This window comes from Zeus faber (assembly GCF_960531495.2).
Source record: "Zeus faber genome assembly, chromosome: 22".
Classification (NCBI taxonomy): domain Eukaryota; kingdom Metazoa; phylum Chordata; class Actinopteri; order Zeiformes; family Zeidae; genus Zeus; species Zeus faber.
The window spans coordinates 14,292,386-14,314,270 of NC_137209.1; the positions used below are offsets into that span (position 1 = coordinate 14,292,386).

Genomic DNA, 21,885 nt, shown 5'->3' on the forward strand with positions numbered 1-21,885 from the left:
TCGTCGACTCCGCCCTCCGCCCGCGTCAGAGCTGAAGGAGGCCCAGAAGCGGAAGAAGCAGCTGGAGGAGCGCTGCAAGCTGGAGGAGAGCATCGGCACGGCGGCGCAGACCTGGAACCAGGAGATCCTGCCCAACTGGAGCGCCATGTGGGTGACGGCAGAGTGACGGGAGCCTTTATCGGCGCACACAGCATAAATATGAAAATATGGACATGAGAGACGGTGGGGCATTTGTGCATCGGGAGTACTGGAAAGCCACGCTTGAGTAAAAGTTGAGAAAAAACTACTCTGGTAAAAGTCACTCGTTAGAATACTACTTGAGTAAAAGTCTTGAAGTAGCTGATATTAAAGGTGCTTAAGTATCAAAAGTATTAACATTCATTATACTTAAAGGGGACCTATTATCTTTTCAACGGGTTAATAGTTGCTGAGGTCCCCCCAAAAAAAAACATTTTTTAAGTGTTTTTGTTGAAAATAGCGTTCATATTCTGCATTCTAGCCTTTCTAACGCGCCTCTATACATCCTGTTCCAAAATGGGCTGTTTTTTTTGCGGGCGGAGCAGCAACAGTTGTTATCAAATCCTCCTTTTAAAGGTTTGTTTGTTTAGCTCCTTAGACGGGGGCGGTTCTAATTCGACCGAAGCCCAACAATGACGTGGGGTTGGGCTGCGATTGTGAACGGGTTGTTTCGGGACATTTTTCCTGTACCGCCAAAAAAAAAACCTGACCGCGTTGTCTTCTTAGACCCATCAGCGACCCAAATGTATGCCTGCGCTTGTTCAGTGGCAATGCCGCAAAAATGCGACTTATCACGGGCAGGGTTGTCGGGTCTCCAAACTACGTTTTGTCGCAAAAAACAGGCGCGAGAAGCGACGCCGGAAATGAGGCGATACCGTACGCGGGATGAGGATCATTATTTTTTTTTTTTAATTTCGATTCTTGATCAAGCAGCGGGCACGCTTAAAATGACGTGAGAACAAAAGACGTAAGAACCACTGGAGAACACCGTCGGCAGAATACTCAGTAAGAACTCGGCGGTGAAAAAAGGACAAACTCGGCAGCGGGATGGGTCGGGGTCGGCTTTGCAAGATGGGAAAAAAATATATATAAAAATAGTGAAATCAAACTCTAACAATGCGTCACACAATGTCATTTATTGACAGTACTGTATTTCATTAAATAGGGACAGGGGCTTTTGTTTACCTCAACTGCCGTGTGGGTGGCGCGCTCCTCAAAATAAATGCATCCTTTTTGGTTTCGGAGACACGGGACGCACAGTGGACCAGAGATCGCTCTCGCTCCATTACGCGATCCACTGTCCTGATCCAAGGCGGAACGTCCCTTGGTTGGGTTTAAAATGTCCTCATCGTAAGAGTAGAAACTAACGAAAACAAATGGATCTCAAATAAAAACACAGGAAAACAGACACGGCACCGCCACGGGAGGCGTGACGCGCAGCGCGGCACTGGAGGAGGGGAAAAAAAAACAAACAAAACAGACTGACTCAGATTCAGCCTTTTTGACGGTTTATATTTGCGGAAATACGGTATATAATAATAATGCTGTGGCTCCGGAAAAACAGCTTGTTGAACCGGGAAAGGGCGGAGGCATTTGGACCAACGGCGACAAGGGGAGCTCTCAGAGCGAGGGAGAGACGAAAGGCAAAGCTTGCCTCGGGGGCTCACGCCGAGAACGCCGCGAGAACCCGGATCACCGCCTCAATTTGTTCTTATCTTGTTCTGAAGGCGTCTTTTTGGTCCGAATCATCTGCTACTACTTTGCTCGGCAATCTCCAAAAACCTGTCGGCGAGTGGAAAATCAGGCCAGAATCACATCTGAACTCGGCATAAGATGAACGTCAACCTCGTGATAATTGGCTTTGACTAACATCAATTACCAGTTTTCCCTCAGTTCAGTTTTATGGCAAGTAACAAAGGCGTTCAGGGGAAATGTATCGGAGTAAAGTATACTTTTTTGGGGCTATATGTAACTGTGTAAAAGTCGACAGAAATATAATAACTCAAGTAAAGTACAGATACTGCCAAAAAATACTCAAGTACAGTAAGAAAGTATGTTTTCCTTTTTTTCTTTACACCACTGCATTTCTGTTTCTCCTTAGTAAAAGGTCGCAGTCAAATTGTTTTGAGTTGCATCGTAATATTATATAATAATACTCCATTGTAAATCTGGTATGAAACAACAGTGGTGTTGCATACAGTAGATGGTGATGGGCTGCCTATCCTTTCTTAGTGGCATATTCGTTAAAAGTAAAAAAAAAAACGTAACCCTGAGAATGACCCAATGAAACGATCCACCATCTTTGGATTTCGATTTTGGTCACAATCTCCACCCGTCACAGCTGTACTCCCCCCCCCCCCCCCCCCCCCCCCCGTTCTCCCGTCACCTCCCTCAAACCTGGCCAAATTGTAGCGTGAAGTGGACTTTAGGCGTTAAGTCATTCTGGAATCATTCGATGGAGCTTTTTTTTTTTTTTTTTTTTCTTTCTTTCTTACCGCTGGGGTAGGGTCCCTTAGGTAAAGGCTGTAATTCCACACTGCTCCCCTACAGGTGTACATCCCGGCGAGTGAGAGAGCTGTGGTGGCAGGGCGTCCCCCCCAGTGTCAGGGGCAAGGTCTGGAGCCTGGCTGTGGGCAACGAGCTCAACATGACCCACGGTACAGCTGTGTGTGTCTGTGTGTGTGTGTGTGTGTGTCCTCCACGTTGCTTACAATATACTCGTTATTGATGGTATTGCAGCCTTTTTCTTTTTTTTCTTCAGGCGTCAGGGCATGTGTGCGCTGGGAAAGTACGCAAACATAAACGCCTGCCTAGCTGTACCCCATCTGACCCCACGCTTGTTATGTAACCTCGGTGAGACCGTAAGGAAGGCCAGGTGTGTCTATTAAGAGGCACCGGGAAACTCGCACAAGTGTCTGTCTTTTATACCTTGTACCGGGAAAGCAACATGGCCGCGAACCATGCAGAAGGTTTATCTGCTGTTTTGCACTCATCAGAACTAACAGAACGCAGATTTAAATCAAATGTTACTGTCGTTAATGCAGGTCAAAGAAAAAATACACTCGGACAAGTTTGACTACGATGTGCATTTCCCCGTTATCGAAAAGGAGATTTTAGTTGCTGTTTTTTTTATTCAATTATTTGGGATTTTTTTTGTAAGACTCGAAACCTTTTCCCCACTCGACTGCGTTTTCAGAGAGTGAGAAGCTGCGGCAGAGTGGTAAGTTTCACAAAAGTAAAGCGTTCCATGAGGTTGTCACGATGAACAGTCATAAATGAGGGGAAACAACATTTTAATAAGGCCTGGGATTAAAAAAAAAAAGAATAGCCAGCCTATCCTTTAATGTGCTTTGGAATGCCCACTAAACAAGATTACTTTTCCCTGGCTTGCCAAAGTGGATTGTTATTACATTATATGTATTATGTTTTATGTCTTCAAATTGAAGATATCCAGATATGAACCCACGTGCTAGTACATCTTCTTGAGCAAGCAAACTCATCAACATGAAATGTGTTTTTTCCATACTTTTTCCCCCTGGGTGAGCTTGAATAAAAAGGAGTGCATTTGCCACCCAACCGCCTCAGTGGTTTTCCACCGTCGATTTTTGTGAAAATTGCTGCACGTGGACCAGCCTCACAGTCAAGGTTCTACAGCCTCTGTGACGAGCCCCCCTCTGCTCGGAACATGAATCTCTGGCGCTCTGAGTCGCGCCCTCATCCTGCGAGTCTGGCGTCCTGTCACAAGGGGGCGCCAGATTTGTTTTAATGTTCTTCTTTTCTGTGCGGCGCCCTTCCTACAGAGCTGTACAACATCTGCCTGGCCAGGGCCAAGGAGAAATGGAAGGCCTTGCCGACACCCGCCTCAGACGCCGCAGACGCCCAAGGTAGAAAGAGGCGTCTCGATGACGTCTGTACGTAAAAAAATAAAATAAAAATAAAAAAAAGCCACTGTTTAGTTTCCCCCCTTGGGTAACGCTTGCCACGACTCCCTCAGACGCCCGCTCCTCAGACAGGGAGTCCAGCCTGGAGCTGATCAAGCTGGACATCTCCAGGACTTTCCCTCAGCTCTGCATCTTCCAGCAGGTCAGTGGGAGGGGGAGGAGCCTGAAAGGAGCCCTTTATTCTCCTTTTTTGCGTGCGTCACCTTTTTATTTTGGAAAACGCTGCAGAAAGTGGGCTGGCCTCCGCTGTTCGGTCTCTGCCGTCAGGCGAGACGTCTCAGACCACTTCCCGTTGTTGGTGATATTCACTGAGACCGTGGAAGCGCCTACTATAAACCTTCGTCCTACGTTGAGAGGCTTGAGTTTTAGGAGCAATTTTAATTATCTGGATCTCTTCAGATCAAGAAAATATTGTAATTAAAATAAAAACTGTCAGATCCAGAAAATATTGTCAATAAAATAAAAACCGTCAATCCAGACAATATTGTGAATAACATAAAAACTGTCAGATCCAGAAAATATTATATATAATATGAAATTTAAAAAAAAGTCAGATCCAGAATATATTGTCAATAAAATAAAAACTGTCAGATCCAGAAAATATAATATATAATATAAAATAAAATAAAAACTGCCAGATCCAGAAAATATTATATATAATATAAAATAAAATAAAAACTGCCAGATCCAGAAAATATTGTAAATCAAATAAAAATTGTCAGATTCAGAAAATATTGTAAATAAAATAAAAACTGTCAGATTCAGAAAACATTGTAAATCAAATAAAAACTTGTCGCTTCTGTAATATCTCAAGAATACATTTTTATTTTTTTCAAATGGTCTGTTCCGATGCGGTTTCCTGGGTCCGAATTTTGGCACCCCATGACCTCTGACAGTTCAGGTGTTAGATTTCACATGTTTTTTTTGTAGCCTTGTTTGACGCTGTTAATAATGAACAACTTGTGAATTGTAAACTAAATAAGATTTATTGGGGAAAGGCCCTCTTTAAGTTACGTGAGTGGGTGTGCTTTCCACGCAGGCAGGAGGCTGTCATTTCTGGCCGTGGGTCTATGGGGATGGGTGGGTGGGTGGGTGGGTGGCCGGCCGGCCGTGGGAGTGGAAGTGATAGCGGCCCTGGCACGGGGGAATGTTGGTTACCCAGAATGTTCCGTTGTCACATCTAAGTTTAATTTTAGGGCGGGCCTTACTACGATGTGCTGCACAGCATCCTGGGGGCATACACCTGTTACCGGCCAGACGTTGGCTACGTAAGTTTTGTGCGCACGCACGCGCACACACACACACACACACACACACACACACACACACACACACACACACACACACACTCTTAAGGGCTGGATCATGCTTCTCCGTCTGCACGCTAGTGAATGTTGTTGTTTCGAGACGTTTGCGTGGCCGTTTGCTTTTATACTCGTTCGGATTTTTTCGTACTCCTCACTTAACGACCGAGCTCCGTTCCTAGGACCAGGTCGTAAAGTGAATTGGTCGATAAGCGAGGAGCCGTGTTATTTCACGGTAAGGGGGCGTGGCCGTTACGAATACTAGTGTAGTGAATACTGACAGACTGAGGGAACGAGACGAAGACTGAGGATGAGATGAGATGTATACAGTGTAAATAGTATAAATAGTATAGGCAGTGTTTATAGTTTATATACTGTGTATATAGTGTATACAGTGTAAATAGTATAGGTAGTGTATATAGTGTGTATGTATATAGTGTATATAGTACATAAAGTGTATATAGTACATATAGTGAATGTAGTGTATAGTATAGTGTATATAGTACATAAAGGGTGATGCTCGATGAGGTGCTTGACGCTGAGACACCGTGGTATTTTACACAGTGTACAATAGACTGGTCAGAGAGCTGCCGGTAAGTCTGAATGGTGCTTAAACAGGTAGGTGGTTCAGTGAGGACAACCTGTATAATGTTACGTGTCCACAATTCACAGAAAATATTGAAGAAATCCGTTTTGGTTTTTTTTCCAAACTTTATTTGAAAACTTTGGAACCCAATAATAATACTAATAATAAATTGAGTTTGTATAGGACTCCTCATCTGTGGAGACAAATCTTAAAGCGCTTCGCGGGTAAAAGACGATGGTGAAAGAAAATATATCAAAAATGATGAAGATAAACAAAGGGGATAGTTGGTGGGAGGTTGGAAATTGGTCTGTTGTTGGACAGGTGGGTCCAGATTATTATTTTTAACCCTTTTTTTAAGAGTGGGGTGACAGCCGCATATAAGTGCAGATGGTGTAACCTCTTTAAAGCTGCAACCGGGCAGGGCCGCAGCTGCTGTGTAGGCTACAATGTTGGCTCCGATATCTACGACCTCGGTCTTAAAGAAAACGAGAGGAACGGTTTCACAGCTCTGGAAAGGCAGCTGGTGGGCCTGAGTTGGTGGCGTTAAGAAGGCGGTCGGCGGTCGAGAATAGGGTTCTGGGATTGCCTTTGCCATTGTCGAACTTTGGAAGAGTAGTGGTCGACTGATAGATCGGTCGGCTGATTAATTGGACCGATATTTGCGCATTTTGAGATAATCGGCGTCGGCCGTCGGCCTGCGCTCACGAAACCGATAAACAAACGTCTGCAGACTAGCGTAGTAAAAAAAAAAATATTTTTTTTTTCTATACATATCGATTCTGAATATTTAAAACCTTCCAATACTCCTTTTCCACACTATTGGAGGAGTTGGATTTTAGAGGGCGGGAAACAAATATAACCGTGAGGGATTTTGGTGCATAACATTAAAAAAGCAAGGCACTAGAAGGACTGGGTTTCAGAAACAGTCAGTTGTTGAAGGAATATAGTACAGCCCTTGTACAGGCTAGCACTGCTGCCACCATGGCCACAAGCCCAGGCTTGTGGCCATTGAACACATTTAGGTGGAAGATATCGCCCTCTTTATGGCAGGCCTGGGTTAAAAATATCACGTCAGGCAATTAAACGATGTATCAGAGCGGAATTATTGGTCAGAGACTGGGTGTTAAAAAGTGCAATGCAAACAGGGTTTGTGGGGGCGGAGGCAGCCACATATTTTGGCAAAGGCTGCGGCAGACTGCAGTCTGCAGCCCGAGGCGAATGATGCGCGCGTCTGTGTGACGTTACAGGGCTGATGTTGTTATTATTGCAACTTGGGTTAAAGTTGTAACCATGGCCAGCGTCCCTGTGCATATACTTTTCTTAATTTTTTTTTTCGGAAGAGGAAACCGATTATTGAATCATCGGTTTCCTTCTATGTAGCGATTTAGGTGCTGGCTTCGAGAAGGTCACCGTAATTAAAAGAAGCAGATCGGCCGTGGTTGAAGGAGTCTCACTGGTTTACGACGGGTCTATTTCTATCAGGGTCCGCTAGGATGGTAACTGGGGGCCACGGGAGAGATTGTGTGGCGCTCAATCAGGCAGGGGAGCGGGTAGGGAGCGGATCCGGGTGAACGCCAGTAGCCATCCACGGCAAGTTTGGCAATAAAATCAGGGTAATCCATTGCAATAAAAGTACAAAAAAAAGAAAAACAATAAATAAATGAAGGACCTCTGTAACATGTCCTATGAATCGGGGTAGATAAAAAGATAAAAATCGCGCGACAAACAATTTTCCCCGGAGAGAAGCGGGAGCCAACTCGTAGCCAGCGTACTCTCTCCAGGAAGTGCCTGACTTGACGCGTGCAGGGCCGCGCGGCACGCTGTTGAGATTTGGGAGGTGTGCGCACATGGGCTCCTCTAAGACCTCACGCTTGCCTCTAAACCCCTTGGGCTCCGCAGAGGCATTAACCTGTACCTACGGAGAAGCATCACCACATTGTGTACTACACAGTATAAACTATCCATCGTATCCACCAACCACCCGACGCATGTCTGCGCTCGAATCCAGGTAGCAGAGGTGAAGCGTTCTATCTCAGACCTATTCTGCCACAATTTTGCATTCGTGCTCCTTCCTGCGGCCCCCGGCTTCATGCCGAAATGACTGTTGAAATGACTTCCTGTACTGACCCCAACTCTCACACACATGTGCACCGCACTCTCCACGAGCAAGCACCTTGTGCATATGGGTTTTTGCAAGTGTTTGCGCTTGTTTCCTGTACCACCTTTCCTCTTGAAGTGGCCCGACAATTTCAAGAGGTTTGCAACGCTGTAAATAAATAGCGTATTAAGATTTGGACGATCACGGCGCTCTGAAAAATGACTTGACTTTAACCTGCGTGAGGTTCCTCCCAATAGTTATTTGTGAGCAGTCCACCAACTGTGTGTGTGTGTGTGTGTGTGTGTGTGTGTGTGTGTGTGTGTGTGTGTGTGTGTGTGTGTGTGTGTGTGTGTGTGTGTGTGTGTGTGTGTGTGTGTGTGTGTGTGTGTGTGTGTGTGTGTGTGTCTGTCCAGGTGCAGGGAATGTCCTTCATCGCGGCGGTGCTGATCCTCAACTTGGACACGGCCGATGCCTTCATCGCTTTTGCCAACCTGCTCAACAAGCCCTGTCAGATGGCGTTCTTCAGGGTCGACCACAGCCTTGTCAGTGCACACGCACGCACATGTTTCTAGATGCGATTTTCACCTCCGTCCCCACGACCTTTAAGCATCGCACACCATTAGTACCCCCTTTTATTTATTTATTTAGATTTTAAATGTGTATATATTATATATTATTCATGTCATTCTCAGTTTGTCTAAATAGTCCCGAGTTCCTCAGTTTAATTTTGGGTGGAAATATATATCTGGACTTCTCACCAGGTCCTTGAGATGCTTGAATTTCGTCCTCAGAAACGCAAGTACTGGAATACCCTGAAAATAGCCCCCGTGCTGATAGTGCAAACTGTGTCACCAATGAGTGCTACAGTAGCTCTTCTGTGGGATCAGACCAGACGGGCTGGACTTCACTCCCCACGCGCATCAATGAGCCTCTCGGCATCCATGACCCTGTCGCCGGTTCACCGGTTGTCCTTCCTTGGACCACTTTTGGTAGGTACTAACCACTGCACACCGGGAACACCCCACAAGACCTGTCGTTTTGGAGATACTCTGATCCAGTCCTCTAGCCTTTACAATTTGGTCCTTGTCAAAGTCACTCAGATCCTTACGCTTGTCCATTTTTTCTGCTTCCAAACACATCAACTTCACTTGCTGCCTCATATATCCCACCCCTTGACAGGTGCCATGGTAACGAGATGAGTAATGTTGTACACTTCACCTGTCAGTGGTTTTAATGCTGTGGCTGATTGTTGTGTATATATCTTGTGTGTATAGATATACTACGATATATGATTTTATTTTAATGAATTAAGATGACATTGAAAATATATTATATTCGTTTCGCCTTTCCGGCAATAAAAAGATAGTGCCTAAAAAAAGTACTTGAAAGTCCTTGCATTTCATTTTGTACTGCCAGAAGGAACACTGTATCTACATAGCATAGATTCCAGGTCTAGAATAGTTGATATTGCCTCTCATCCCGATCAATGTCCATGGAGCTTGCTGTTGTGAAATCATGTCATCGCAGCGTGCCCAGTGTGACATATTTTGGACAGTGTCGGGCGTTGGCGTGTGCGAAGTGACCGCGCTTGTAACCCTGAGCGACCACTTGTGGTCAGCTACTTGTCTTTGTTCACTCAGGGCGGCTTCTCTCTCCCCAGATGTTGACTTACTTTGCGGCATTTGAAGTGTTCTTCGAAGAAAACCTCCCAAAGCTCTTTGCACATTTCAAGACAAACAACCTGACCCCCGATATTTATTTGATCGACTGGTGAGTACGGCCGCCCACCAAATACATTTATTTTTTTGTACCTTGAAAATAATGTTTTTTGGACACCTGTACAAAGTGCTTTCACCCACCCCCCACAAAAAAAAACAAAAAACTTGTGGGGTAACCCAAAACCCCATTCTGCTCACGTTGGACTTTTTGTTGCGTGGTTTCGTGTGTGATGTTTGTTTCTGAGAAAGCAGGATGTGTCTGTGTTGGAGGGAGGGGGCTGCATCAATACTGCAAAATGACAGCTGCTCTTAATATGAGAGTTGTGTATGAATACCCCCCACGCACATCAGCCCCCTGTAAAAACCACAGACCATGACTCTGGAAAAACATCACAATTTAATTCAATTCAGCTTTGTTGGCAGTTATTATTATTATTACATTATTGTAATATATATTATTATAATATATATACTTTATATATATAATACATGCATTATTATTACAACAGTATTGCCAAAGCTAGGACAACAAGGAACAACAACATTAGATACAATAACAACAGATTAACCCCATAATAATAACAGTAATAACATTGACGGTCAGCATCATTTAACCTCCATTTAACAACAACAACAACAACAGTAATAATATAAGTATAATAAAAGTAAAAAGTACCACTATGTACAGGGCAGGTCTCCGCTATTTTTATGACATTTTAAGATGAAGCGTCCAGCTGGGGGGGGGGGGCGGTGTCCCTCCCCGCGGAGCGCGGCCATCTTTTACTCATCAGACAGTGCGGTGAATGACGCTAATATTGAGTCGAATTTCTAAATAGATGAATGAATAAATACAATTTTGTGTGATGTGTTTGTATTGTTGACAGTGCGGTAGGAAGTGCTTCTCTGTCTCACACTGACCACACCTGTCTGGCACTGACCACACCTGTCTGGCACTGACCACGCCTGTCTTTGCTCTTTAGGCAGCCAAGGTTTTTTGTGTCTTACTGTACTCAAATGTATTACACTATTATACTGAACGGTATATTTTGGCTCCCCCCCCCGCCCACTCCCCACTCAGGATCTTCACCCTGTACAGCAAGTCACTGCCGCTGGACCTGGCGTGCCGCGTGTGGGACGTCTTCTGCCGGGACGGCGAGGAGTTCCTGTTCCGCACGGCGCTGGGCCTCCTGCGCCTGTACCAGGAGGTGCTGGAGCGCATGGACTTCATCCACATGGCCCAGTTCCTGACGCGCCGGCCCGACCTGGTGCCCGCCGAGCAGCTCTTCCAGCACATCGCCGCCGTCCACATGACGAGCCGCAACAGGAAGTGGGCTCAGGTGGGCGGGGCCGCGCTCGCACACTTTCATATACTTCACATTCTTCCGTTTGTCGATGCGATCTGCTGATCGGGGGGGGGGGGGGACGTCATCAGCGTCCGGCCGTTCTGATGTTCATAAACCCCAAGCACCCGACGCCCAACCTGAAATCCTAGAAAACCCTTGTACTTACTGCGGTTGAGCATTATTTTGTGAGGTCATCGTACAAGTTGGTCTTAAATCACCCCTCTTTTTTTTTTTTTTTTTTTTTTTTCTTTGTGGGTAAGACAAATTTTACTGAACGTAGCTCTCAGACACAGTACCTGCACAGGCAACGCTGCGGCCAAATCACCAAAACGTCCAAAAGAAAAAAAAAACCAAAACCTTGGTCAGTCCGGTTCACTCAGCGCCGCTTGTTGTGGTGTCTCCGCAGGTGCTGCAGGCCTTGCAGAAGGACCAGGAGCGCAGCAGCCCGGTGCTGAAGCGCTGAACGGTGTGTGTGTGTGTGTGTGTGTGTGTGTGTGTGTGTGCGTGTGCGTGTGCGTGCGCGTGTGCACAGTGGTGGGCCACGCCAAACCAGCGACTGCCCAGGGACACGAGGCCTTAGGACACCGTCGACTCCCCCGCACTCCCCCACGGGCGTTGAAGAATGTAGCCCCCCGACCTCCGCCACCACCACCCAGTCAATTCAGGCAGAGGCTGTGCACTCTCTGGGTACGGGGACAAAGATGCCCTCCACCCCCACCCTGGAACACTGATTCAACCTGGGTTTTCAATTTTGTTGGGGGCGGCGGGGTGGGGTCACCCTCCATCCCCTCCCTCCTCCTGTGGTTGTTTTTGTTTTCTTCTTCGTCCTTCTCCGTCGAGACCCCCTTTTTTTGTGAGGTTTCCCTCTGAATCGACGCGAGCCTTCGGCCTGTCCGGCGCGCTCACTGTTGCTGTCCGAAAAAACGACTGAACCCGAAGCAGCGTCCCTCGTCGGGGGGTGTGAGCGTGAATTGCATCAATTCTCAGGCGATAGAAGTTATTTCAAACCAGAATGGGAGTCGTGGTTTTTTTTTTTTTTTTTTTTTGTTGTTGTTTTTTTTGTTATTTAAACGCAACTCGACCAAAGTCAGGTGGAGGAAATGAGCGGAGCTTTCGGGATCCAGGCTTGTGTCTCCATTCGCCATTAGGTCATTTTAATGGTTTGTCCTGTGACGCCGCCCGTGTTGAGGAGTTTGGGGCTCGTGGAGCAGGCTTGGTCGGTGATATTCTGCCGTCCAACCAGACCCTTCCAGCGTTGCTCTTAGAATCGTTCCGCCGAAGAATCCGTCGCGGTATAATGATCACTCGAATCTGCTGATAAAACGAAAGGTTTGAACCCCCCCTACCCCCCCCAAATTTTTCGTTTGCTCTTCATGTGTGCAATCGTTACGGTTTTTATCCCATTTCAGGTTCTTTTGTAAACCCTTTTATTGTTATTATTATTATTAATATTATTGTTATTATCGTCCTTGTCATTGTTCGCCCAATTGTCTGTGTGTGTGTGTTTGCCTTACCTCGATTCTGATCACTTTTTTGTCATTTTGTTCCTCAAACTGCCCCTCAACGTACTGCAATAAAGCTTTTTTTTTTTTTTTTTTGGGGCACTTTTAGCGTCCGCCTCCCGTTTGCCGGGGTAGACCGTCACCAGCGACGAGCGTAGTTTAAGTTGGGAGTTCTCCCGCCGTGGCGCGTGACGGAGCGCTCCGCCGACCCGCCGTCCTGTAACTGGCGCGGGCGAGAGAGCGAGCGGCGCCAAGTCACGGCGGTTGTAGTGGACGGTGTGTTCTCAACCTTCCGTGGCTGTTCTGTCGTCGTGTACCCGCGACGTCCCGGCGTAGCGGGTGGGAAGACGTCTCGCGGCGAAAGGTGTGAACGGACGAGTCTCCCGGGAAACCTCCCCGCCCGGGAGGCCGGACGCTTTGAAGTTGGTCCACGTCTCACTTGAATTGTACATAAACGATTGTTTTATTAAATAAAGAGCTGTACATATTCTACGAGCGCAAGCAGCCCAGCGGGTCGTCATTGTAAGCGGCACAACAGACGTCGGGGATTGTACGCAAAGTTGTAGCGCTCTTCTTTTACACACAGTATATTTGATGCTCAACCAGTTGTGCAAGAAGTCCACTGACCATTAAAGGCCACACGATTCAAGAGTCAAGAGGTTTATTCGTCACATACATATAAATACTTTCATACATATATGCAGTGAAATGTCAATTCAACGCACCCGGTGATTACACACAATATGTCCTAGGCTGAAGTAGCTACCAGTAGCTACCACATAGACAACTTATGAACAAGTTAAGGTCTGATATTGAACGCCATTTGAGTCAATATTAAATAAATATGCCTATGAAATAAACGTCTATTAAATAAATCCTGAAATAAATGAGGCTATAAATGAGTAAATATAGTTCAATAAATAAATAGGTTTTTCAAAATACTATTTTTATTCAGGGGACTTTAATTTCATCATTCACATTTGTTTATTTAAGGGGCACTTTAATTTCATAATGCCGCAGTCAACCGTGCCGCATTCATTTGCATATAATAGATGAATATGCAAATGAATGGGGCGTGCTTGTCTCACTGATTCAGAGCCGGCGTCCTTTTTTTTAAATAAATGTATTTATTCAACTATATTTACTGATTTATATATTTATATTTACATGTACTACTCACAAAAAGTTTGGGATATTGGGCTTTCAGGTGAAATTTCAGGATGAACCTAAAATGCACTATAACCTTTACAGGTGAACTTAATTTGATCTTCTCTAAACCTTTGAATGCACATGTCCAACTGTTCAATGTTTCAGTACTTTTTGCACAACTTGCTGTTCTCTAACAAGGAGCTGAACGGAAAATTCACAACAGGTGTTTGATCCATGAATGGACCAATACATTTCCTGGTTCAATTAGAATTAGTATTTAAACAGTCCTCTCCATCATGCTGTTCACATTTTGACATCATGAGACCAAGACGACACCTTACAATTGATCAACAGTACCTCACCTTGCGAGGCTTCAATGTTCTTCCACATGTCCACTTCCCTCTGATGTTCTCAGAGGGAAGAGTCACAGAAAGGCATAGAAGTGGACGTCCTTTGGCCACATCCCACACTGATGAGCGCTTCATTGTGAACAGTGCCCTACGGAACCGGATGATGATGCCACTCAACTCGACACATTTAAGGGAGGTGAGAGGCACCCAAGTGTCACGTCAGACCATTCGAAACCGTTGACATCAGCGTGGTCTGCGTGCTAGACGACCTGCACCACCAGGCACAGCCATCATCGTCTTGCAGGGGCCAGGGAGCATTTACGCTGGACGAGGGACCAGTGGCCTCAGTGCTGTTCTCTGATGAAAGTCGATTCACGTTGAGCAGAAATGATGGCCGCCAACGATGTTGGAGACGTCAAGGAGAGCACTATGCATCAGCCACTGTTGTCACCAGACGAGCCTTTGGTGGTGGTGGTGTTACAGTGTGGGCAGGTGTGTCTAGTCAATACAGAACTGCCCTACACTTTGTGAATGGTACAGTGACAAGCCCATACTACCTGAATAACATCATTAATCCAGTCATTGTGCCCCTGCATGAACAACACAGGCCTCATTTCATCTTCATGGATGACAATGCTCCAAGCTCATGGAGGTGGCATCATTAGGGAACGGCTGCTGGAGACTGGGGCACCTCAAATGGAGTGGCCTGCACTTTCTGAGCTGAGTCGCCGTGTAGAGGCTCCTAACTCTGTACCCCAGAACCTCAATGACCTGAGGACCACCCTTCAAGAAGAGTGGGGGGCCAGGCCTCAGCAGACAATAAGTCGACTTGTGAGCAGCATGAGACGTTGTTGTCAAGCTGTAATTGATGCTCAAGGGCACATGACAAGTTATTGAGACACTGACATTTTTTGTTGTGGTAAACCCACCACTGTTGTTGGCTTTTGTTTCAATACATTGTTTGAGATGAGGAAATCACCATTGCATGCTTCTACTTAAATGCCCTACTTTCATGATATAATATCACTGTAGCGTGAACTTTTTACATTTTCCATAAATTTCACCCGAAAGCCAAATATCCCTAAGTTTTTGTGAATAGTGTATATTGCCTCATTTATTTATTTCAGGATTTATTTCATAGACATTAATTTATTTAATATTCACTCAAATGGTTCCCAAACAAGTTTTTATTTTATTTTTTTCCCTGAAAACACCACTCAGATTATGCATTCTAGCCACTGTAGCATGCCTCGTTACCACTATGTTTCAATCCTTTTCTCAACTGGCTGTTTCTGTGTCTGTAGCTTTAAATGCAAATGACAGGACAGTTGGTATTAATTCCTCTTTCTTTTAAAAGATTTGTGCTGGTCTGTGCAGCCAACAACAGAGCACTTCTAATGCTTAGCTCCAAGCTTCTACATAATGCGAGCGGGTCCGGCGCTTCGCGAGGGGAAAAACAACAACAAATAAACGGCGCACCTTCGCAAAGTTAGTTGTCAAGCCGCGGGTGGAGATCCTCAGACAGGGGCGGCGTCATTGTAATGAGTCCCCACATGATGTCATAGAGGGAGGCAAATCGGAACGGCTTGTTAGATCACGTGTTTTTCTGAAATACGCAGCTCACAACAAACTGACTGGGTTGCGTTATTTCACAGTTTGTGTGTTCATCAGAGAGACCCCCAAATGTACGCGCACAAGCACTTTAAAAGTGAGTTTTTTCATAATTGGTGACCTTCACGTACTTGCTCTCAAAGGTAATAAAAGTAGTGAAAGTCCTTGTCATATCCAATGTCCTGATGTATTGTGCCTCCTGTATAGATATATATATTTAGTCTGCAGATGAGTGCTTGTGAATATCCTGATTTCAACCTACAAAGTACATGGCGTAGATGGTCTATTAATATACTTCTAGAAATAGATACGCGGTACCTTGTTGCTTTCCACCGCCGCGACCCGCGCGGCGAGCTCGCAGCACCGCTGGCTTCACCATGACAGCGGCGTTTCCTCTCTCAGATAATTGGTCTCTTGGTCCCCCCCATCACCACGCATCACGCCCACGCGTCTTTCACCTCTCACTCTCTATAAAGCCCCACGTCCCTGGGAAGCCATCTGAACTCCAACCCGGCCTCGGTCTTCGCCTCCCCCTCGTCGCTCAGCCATGCGGGCCACTCACCTCCTCTTGCTGTCCCTCCTGGGGGGCGCGCTCATCTACTTTGCCGTGGCCGACGGTAAATGAACGCGTTTTGGTTTTTTTTGTGTTTGTTGTTGTTGTTTTTGTGTTTTTATTCTCTTGTCCATTTTTTTTTTAAATTTTACACTCTGAATAAAAATATGTCGCACTGCGCCGCAGGCGGCGCCGGCCCCGATAACTGCTGTTTCAAGTTCTACCCGAGGAAAGTGAATATGAAATTCCTCCGCACGTATTTCATGACCGACAACCGTTGCCCCAACGCGGGAGTCATGTGAGTATCATTGACATGTTTAAAAATAAATAAAAGTCTGAGAGTCGCAGGTTTTCGTCATCACCCCGGCTAATGCTCGTCTTGTCGCTGTCGGGTCCAGTTTGGTGACGACGAAGGAGGTCAGGGTCTGCGTGAGCCCCAACCAGACCTGGGTGCAACGCACCATGAGGAACCTGGACGAGAGGGACTTCTAGGAGCAGCCCCCGGCCTGCGTCCGGAACCGGTCTACGACTTTTAAGAATCAACATTAAAAAAAAACAAAAAAAAAAACATTCTTACTGTAAGCGCTCGTTCGTTTTAAACTGCTCATGCAACGACGCTGGGCCCCGCTGTGACATCAAAACGCCCACGCAACTGCGACTGCGCTAGTGCTTAATGCGAGACTCGCTCCGGGCGAACAGAATCTTCTGGATGACTCGGGAGTTGGGAGTCACTGCGGCGGAGCGAGTGAGTCGGCCGCTCGCCAAATCCAAACTGCGACGGGCGTCTAGATTATAGTCCGAGCGCAGAATACTGTGGCAGTGTTTTAGATTGATTGTTAGTGGCTGGGGAATTTTTTTTTCATCTTTATTTTTTTCCTGTAGATTTTCCCTGCATATGCGTTTGATGTCATTGTCACGGGCTGTTTCTTTGTCAATTGCTAAAACGTCTAAATGCCATTTCCAAGCAAACTCGTCCGGTGTCACGTGTGTTGATTCGTGTACTGTCCATCTTCACTATTGCTTTTGGTTTTTTTTTTTTTTTGTGGCGTTAACATTTTCGTCGCTCATAAGATTCGCGTCAGGCGTCAACCTTTTGTCGCCTCGAACGCAGCGTGACGTGTGGGATTCCCGAGTTTCCGCGAACGCAGCGTTGAGTGCAGGGCCCGGCCTGGGAGCGGTCGCCGCGGGGCGCTCCCCCCCCCACAACCCCCCCCCACAACCCCCGGTGATTTAGTCCCGTCTTCCGAAAATACGTTAACGGCGGAGGAGCAGTCGGGCGACAACTCGTGTGACCGCTGTCAGGCATGGAATGCGAACGTTAAAGGCGGGAGGAGGTCCGTGTTCCCACAGCGAATTGAGTTTCAAAAGGTCAGTGAAGCGGACGCACCCCCCCCCCCCTCAGTGAGCCACATACATTGAAACAGTAGAATAATAATAATAATAATAATAATAATAATAATTTAAAAAAAAAAGGGGGGGAACTAAAAGGACACCTTTGTGCTCTGGAGGTCACATTTCCTCCCGAATATCCCTCCATATATTACATTTTCACATAAAACCTCTCTCTGAAAGTCAGGGGGGGAGTCTGTATGTTGTGAGCTCTTTCGTGGAATTTTGGGAATTCGCCGATATTTACCGAATGTAGATCAGCTGCTCGAGATATTATGGAATGCGGAATAAAACACCCAACTGATGTGCGGGTTTTAATGAAAATGCTTGACCCAATAAGTCTTGAATCGATTATTAATGGTAGAAACGTCCAATAAATTGAAGCCGCCGTTTCCCTGTCTCCCCGTGGTTTATTTTGTCGAGGCCGCCCTCTACCGGTCATAGATGGCATTGTCTTCATATCCTCAAATGGACAGGTAAGTAACAGGTAAAAGGCACATTGCTTGAATGTCGAGATGAGTCTGCATGCACTTAAGTTGTTATCGATATTCCCCCCAAAGGGTGATATTCCGACACACACGCTTAATTGCAACAGAGGCGAGCTCCTGGAAATGCAAAGATAAATTGCTTTACTGCTGTTCTTAAACACTCATTTCCGGTCTAATCAGTCCGTGCCTATCAAGCCGGGAGGAGGGCATTGATCTCTGCCTTTGGATGTGATCCGACTGAGAAGAAAAGAACAAAAACACATTTCTTGCAAAATCGTGCCAAATCGTGGACAGTAATGCCCTCGACCGGAAAAAGAATCAAAATCCATTTATTCCGCCAAGTGCATTTTCATGTACAAGGAATTTGTCACGGCGAGGGGTTGTTGCTTTCCGACGAGACAATTAGCATGAAAAAAAGATTAACGTCTGGGTGTGAAAAAAAATAGATTAAATAAGATATATACAGAATAATAAATACAATATACATAATATACAAAGTGTGATTCTATGCACAGGATAAATGATTGGTATTACCCCGATCAGCCACAACATTAAAACCACCTGCCTAATATTGTGTAGCTCCCCCTTGTGCCGCTGAAACAGCTGTGACCTTCTGAAGGTGTCCTGTGGAGATGCTCTGACCCAGTCATCCAGCCATCACAATATGGTCCTTATCAAAGTGGCTGAGATTCTTACGCTTGCCCATTTTTCCTGCTTCCAACACACCAACTTCAAGAGCTGACTTCACTTGCCGCTTACTGCACTATGGTATATGGTATATGTTTTCTATGTGCTGTTTTTGGCTCTGCCTGCGAAGAAGGGACAAGAGCTGGGGGAACCGAGAAGCCACATAGTGGCACCACCCGATTATCTAAATCCAGCTGCAGAGAGCGGCAGGGAGACGTCCCTGACCACTGCCCCACCATCCTGAGATGTTCTGGTGATTTAAAAGGGGCGACACATCAGTGGTTCACATCCTGGATGGTGCCCAGTGGAGGTGCGACAGGCAGAAATGCCTCGCAGGTTCCAACATCAACCTGTCACCAAATAACCAAATAATACACTTGTATCAATTCTCGAAGGGCCATTTGAGTCTGGGCATACCAGCACAAGTGTAGTTATAGTTATTGTCACATATAATGAAGGAAAGTGTAATGCTGAACTATGGGCTGTAAGTGCAATTGCTTCAAACAAATAAAAAAATAAAAAAAAACCTGAACAAACAAAAACTGCCTTGCAAAAGTTTTGTAAATGACGGCGACAGTTTGCTTCGATCTGTATGTAACTTGATTGAACAGGAGCAAAACTTTCTCCCCACTTTCCTCCACATGTGGCGGAAAGGTCTTGTGAAACGCCATCGCTCAGTGCCTTTAATTTATCAGATTAGCTTGTTGATCCTCCCAGAACGCAGATAAACACCACACACAGTGTCCATTGATAGACTCAGCCCGAGTCACCTCATAGTGGCTGCCTCCTTGAGGTATGCATCGTATAAACCACCAGAACGATTGTCGATGGACCGTTTCCCATTCACAAGTGTCTTTTTGACCCTGCCCTTGGCTCGGCTGACCCAAGCCCTGGGTAGGTAAATTGGTTTTCATTGGGTTAGTAGGTCAACACAACCTACTTATTTATCATTCGGCATAGAAAGCCATTTGTGTATGAACAAAGTCTAAATGACGATTGTGGCGCTGCCCCCCCCTTTCGGTCGCCTGCGCAGGCGCTCCGTGTCGATTACGCACATTTTTGTATTTTTTTCCGATTCACGTGTCCAGCTCCCTCACCCTGAACACAGGATCCCCCTCCGGGAATGCGTCCCCAGCCCCATACTGTACTCCCTGTACACACATGACTGTGGGGCCAGGTCCAGCTCCAACACCATCATCAAGTTTGCTGACAACAACGTTGTGGCGGGCCTGATCAACAACGACGATGAGAAGACAGCGAGGAGGTGGCTGACCTGGCACTCTGGTGCCAGGTCAACAGTCTACTCCTGAACTTAAGAATAACTAAGGAGCTGATTGTGGACTGTAGGAGGGGATTACAACCGAGGACGCATGCGCCGTTGGTGATTAATAGGGGTTCTGTCGACAGAGTGAGCAGCTTCAAGTACAGTGGTACTTTGACTTAGGAGTTTAATTTGTTCCGTGACAGAGCTCGTAATTCAATCTGCTCGTATAGAAAATCAATTTTCCCGATTGAAATTAATTGAAATGTCATTAATCCGTTCTAGCCCCCAAAAACCACCCCAATTTTTTTGTTACGTGTTTTTAAATAAGAAAAATGTATTTATAAATAACAAATATTGTATAAAAACATAACATAATAAAATAGAATGTAAAGAAATAAACTGGTTTTATAAAGTGTATTTACCTTGGAGATCAGACGAGTTTGCCATAACGGAAGATGCTGGTGGAGGTGGAGGGTGGAGGAGATAGGCGAAGGAGGTTGGAGGAGTTCGTTTTGTGCTTTTTCGGTCGCTTTCGTTTGTTGCTACACTTTATTGCTGAACTTAATTGCTACTATTTATTTAATTTTTTTTCACTTCACTTTCGCTGAACTTAAACCAATTCGCCAATTCCATCACACAACCACCTCGCTCATGTTTTTCTATGATTTCATGCTTTAATTAAATTGACATCATCCGCTTCCTCTTCTCAGCACTTACTTTCTTAGGACCCATGGTAAGAATTTTTTTTTGGCAAACTAACTGCACAAAACGCACAAATCGCGAGCACAAAACACAAAAGAGATGCTTCCCTGGTCAGGTCACCACGTGAAGTGAAGGAGTGAGACGCGGGATGCTGGCCGGATTAACTTGCCACGCCAACTAGCGGGGGCACCTGAAGCTCGCTCCTCGTAACTCACATTTTTGCTCACAAATCAATACAAAAAATCGACAGAAAGACGGCTCGTCACTCGGAAAACTCCTGTATGTTAGTGCACTCGTAAATCAAGGTACCACTGTACCTTGGTGTCCAAATCACGGAAGATTTAACATGGAGTGCACACACGGACACTCGTGTGGTGAGAAAGGTGAGGCAGCGTCTTTACCACCTCAGGCAGCTGAAGAAATTCAGGGTCTCGGTGAGGATCCTCAAGTCCTTCTGCTCTGGAGCCGTGGAGAGCATCCTGACAGGCAACATCACTGCCTCGTTTGGGAACTGTACTGCTCAGGACAGGCGGTGGTGCTTTCAGCCGGATGTACCACTGCAACTACCCTCCCCTCCCTGCAGGACTTAGACACCAGGAGGTGCAGTAGCAGAGCCCACAGGATCATGAAGGATCCTCACCACCCCCGCAACGGACTGTTCCAGCTGCTTCTGCTTCCTGGTCCCCTGTGCCACTCCTTCCTGCTACACCGTCCCACACAGCTGAGGTCCATCTCTCAACAAGCCTGCAGTATTTATTCCCCAGCCTTCCATCCACTCATCGGCAGATCGTCTGCTAATCTTACTCAGTTAGTACCTCTCGTGGCTCCTTCTAAGGTCTGAGAATTTGTGTATGCAGTCACCGTGCTAACCCACCTCTCTCCCTTCCACGTCCAAGCCATTCCCGTCCTGCCTCACGAGCCTGGCTTCCTGTCCCCCCGTCTGGAACCTGGATCCCTTCTTCCTCGTACATGCCGTCCCTGCCCTGTCTGGCCTCATCCCATCCAGCGGTCCCGCCTTCCAGGACCTGTCCGCCCGATTCTTTGCCAGCGACTCAGCCAGCTTCTTTGCATGGATTCCTCTCAGCCATCGTTCAAGAAGACTTTTGAGATGCTGAAAATACGAGTTGCTTGAGGACAAACGTGAAAACGTATTACTCTATTGTCCCAGTGTACTGGAGTTGA

General features: G+C 46.1%; 2 protein-coding genes across 5 annotated transcripts in view; both read left to right on the forward strand.

The window, feature by feature from the left end:
• tbc1d14 (TBC1 domain family, member 14) overlaps positions 1-12,985 on the forward strand; it is a 38,642-nt gene extending 25,657 nt beyond the window's left edge. For all 4 annotated transcript variants that reach the window (XM_080023430.1, XM_080023431.1, XM_080023432.1 and 1 more), the window contains 9 exons: positions 30-147; positions 2,569-2,675; positions 3,819-3,902; positions 4,013-4,101; positions 5,156-5,227; positions 8,361-8,489; positions 9,608-9,717; positions 10,744-11,002; positions 11,415-12,985. In XM_080023430.1, coding sequence (XP_079879556.1) covers positions 30-147; positions 2,569-2,675; positions 3,819-3,902; positions 4,013-4,101; positions 5,156-5,227; positions 8,361-8,489; positions 9,608-9,717; positions 10,744-11,002; positions 11,415-11,471 — 1,025 coding nt within the window. In that variant the 3' untranslated portion in view covers positions 11,472-12,985. The remainder of the gene's footprint in view (positions 1-29; positions 148-2,568; positions 2,676-3,818; positions 3,903-4,012; positions 4,102-5,155; positions 5,228-8,360; positions 8,490-9,607; positions 9,718-10,743; positions 11,003-11,414) is intronic.
• Positions 12,986-16,111: 3,126 nt separating this feature from the next.
• On the forward strand, positions 16,112-17,890 carry ccl36.1 (chemokine (C-C motif) ligand 36, duplicate 1). Its single transcript, XM_080023230.1, has 3 exons — positions 16,112-16,237; positions 16,360-16,471; positions 16,572-17,890. Exons 1-3 carry the CDS (start codon positions 16,168-16,170, stop codon positions 16,663-16,665), a joined length of 276 nt encoding a protein of 91 aa, XP_079879356.1. The 5' UTR covers positions 16,112-16,167; the 3' UTR covers positions 16,666-17,890.
• Positions 17,891-21,885: the final 3,995 nt, after the last annotated feature.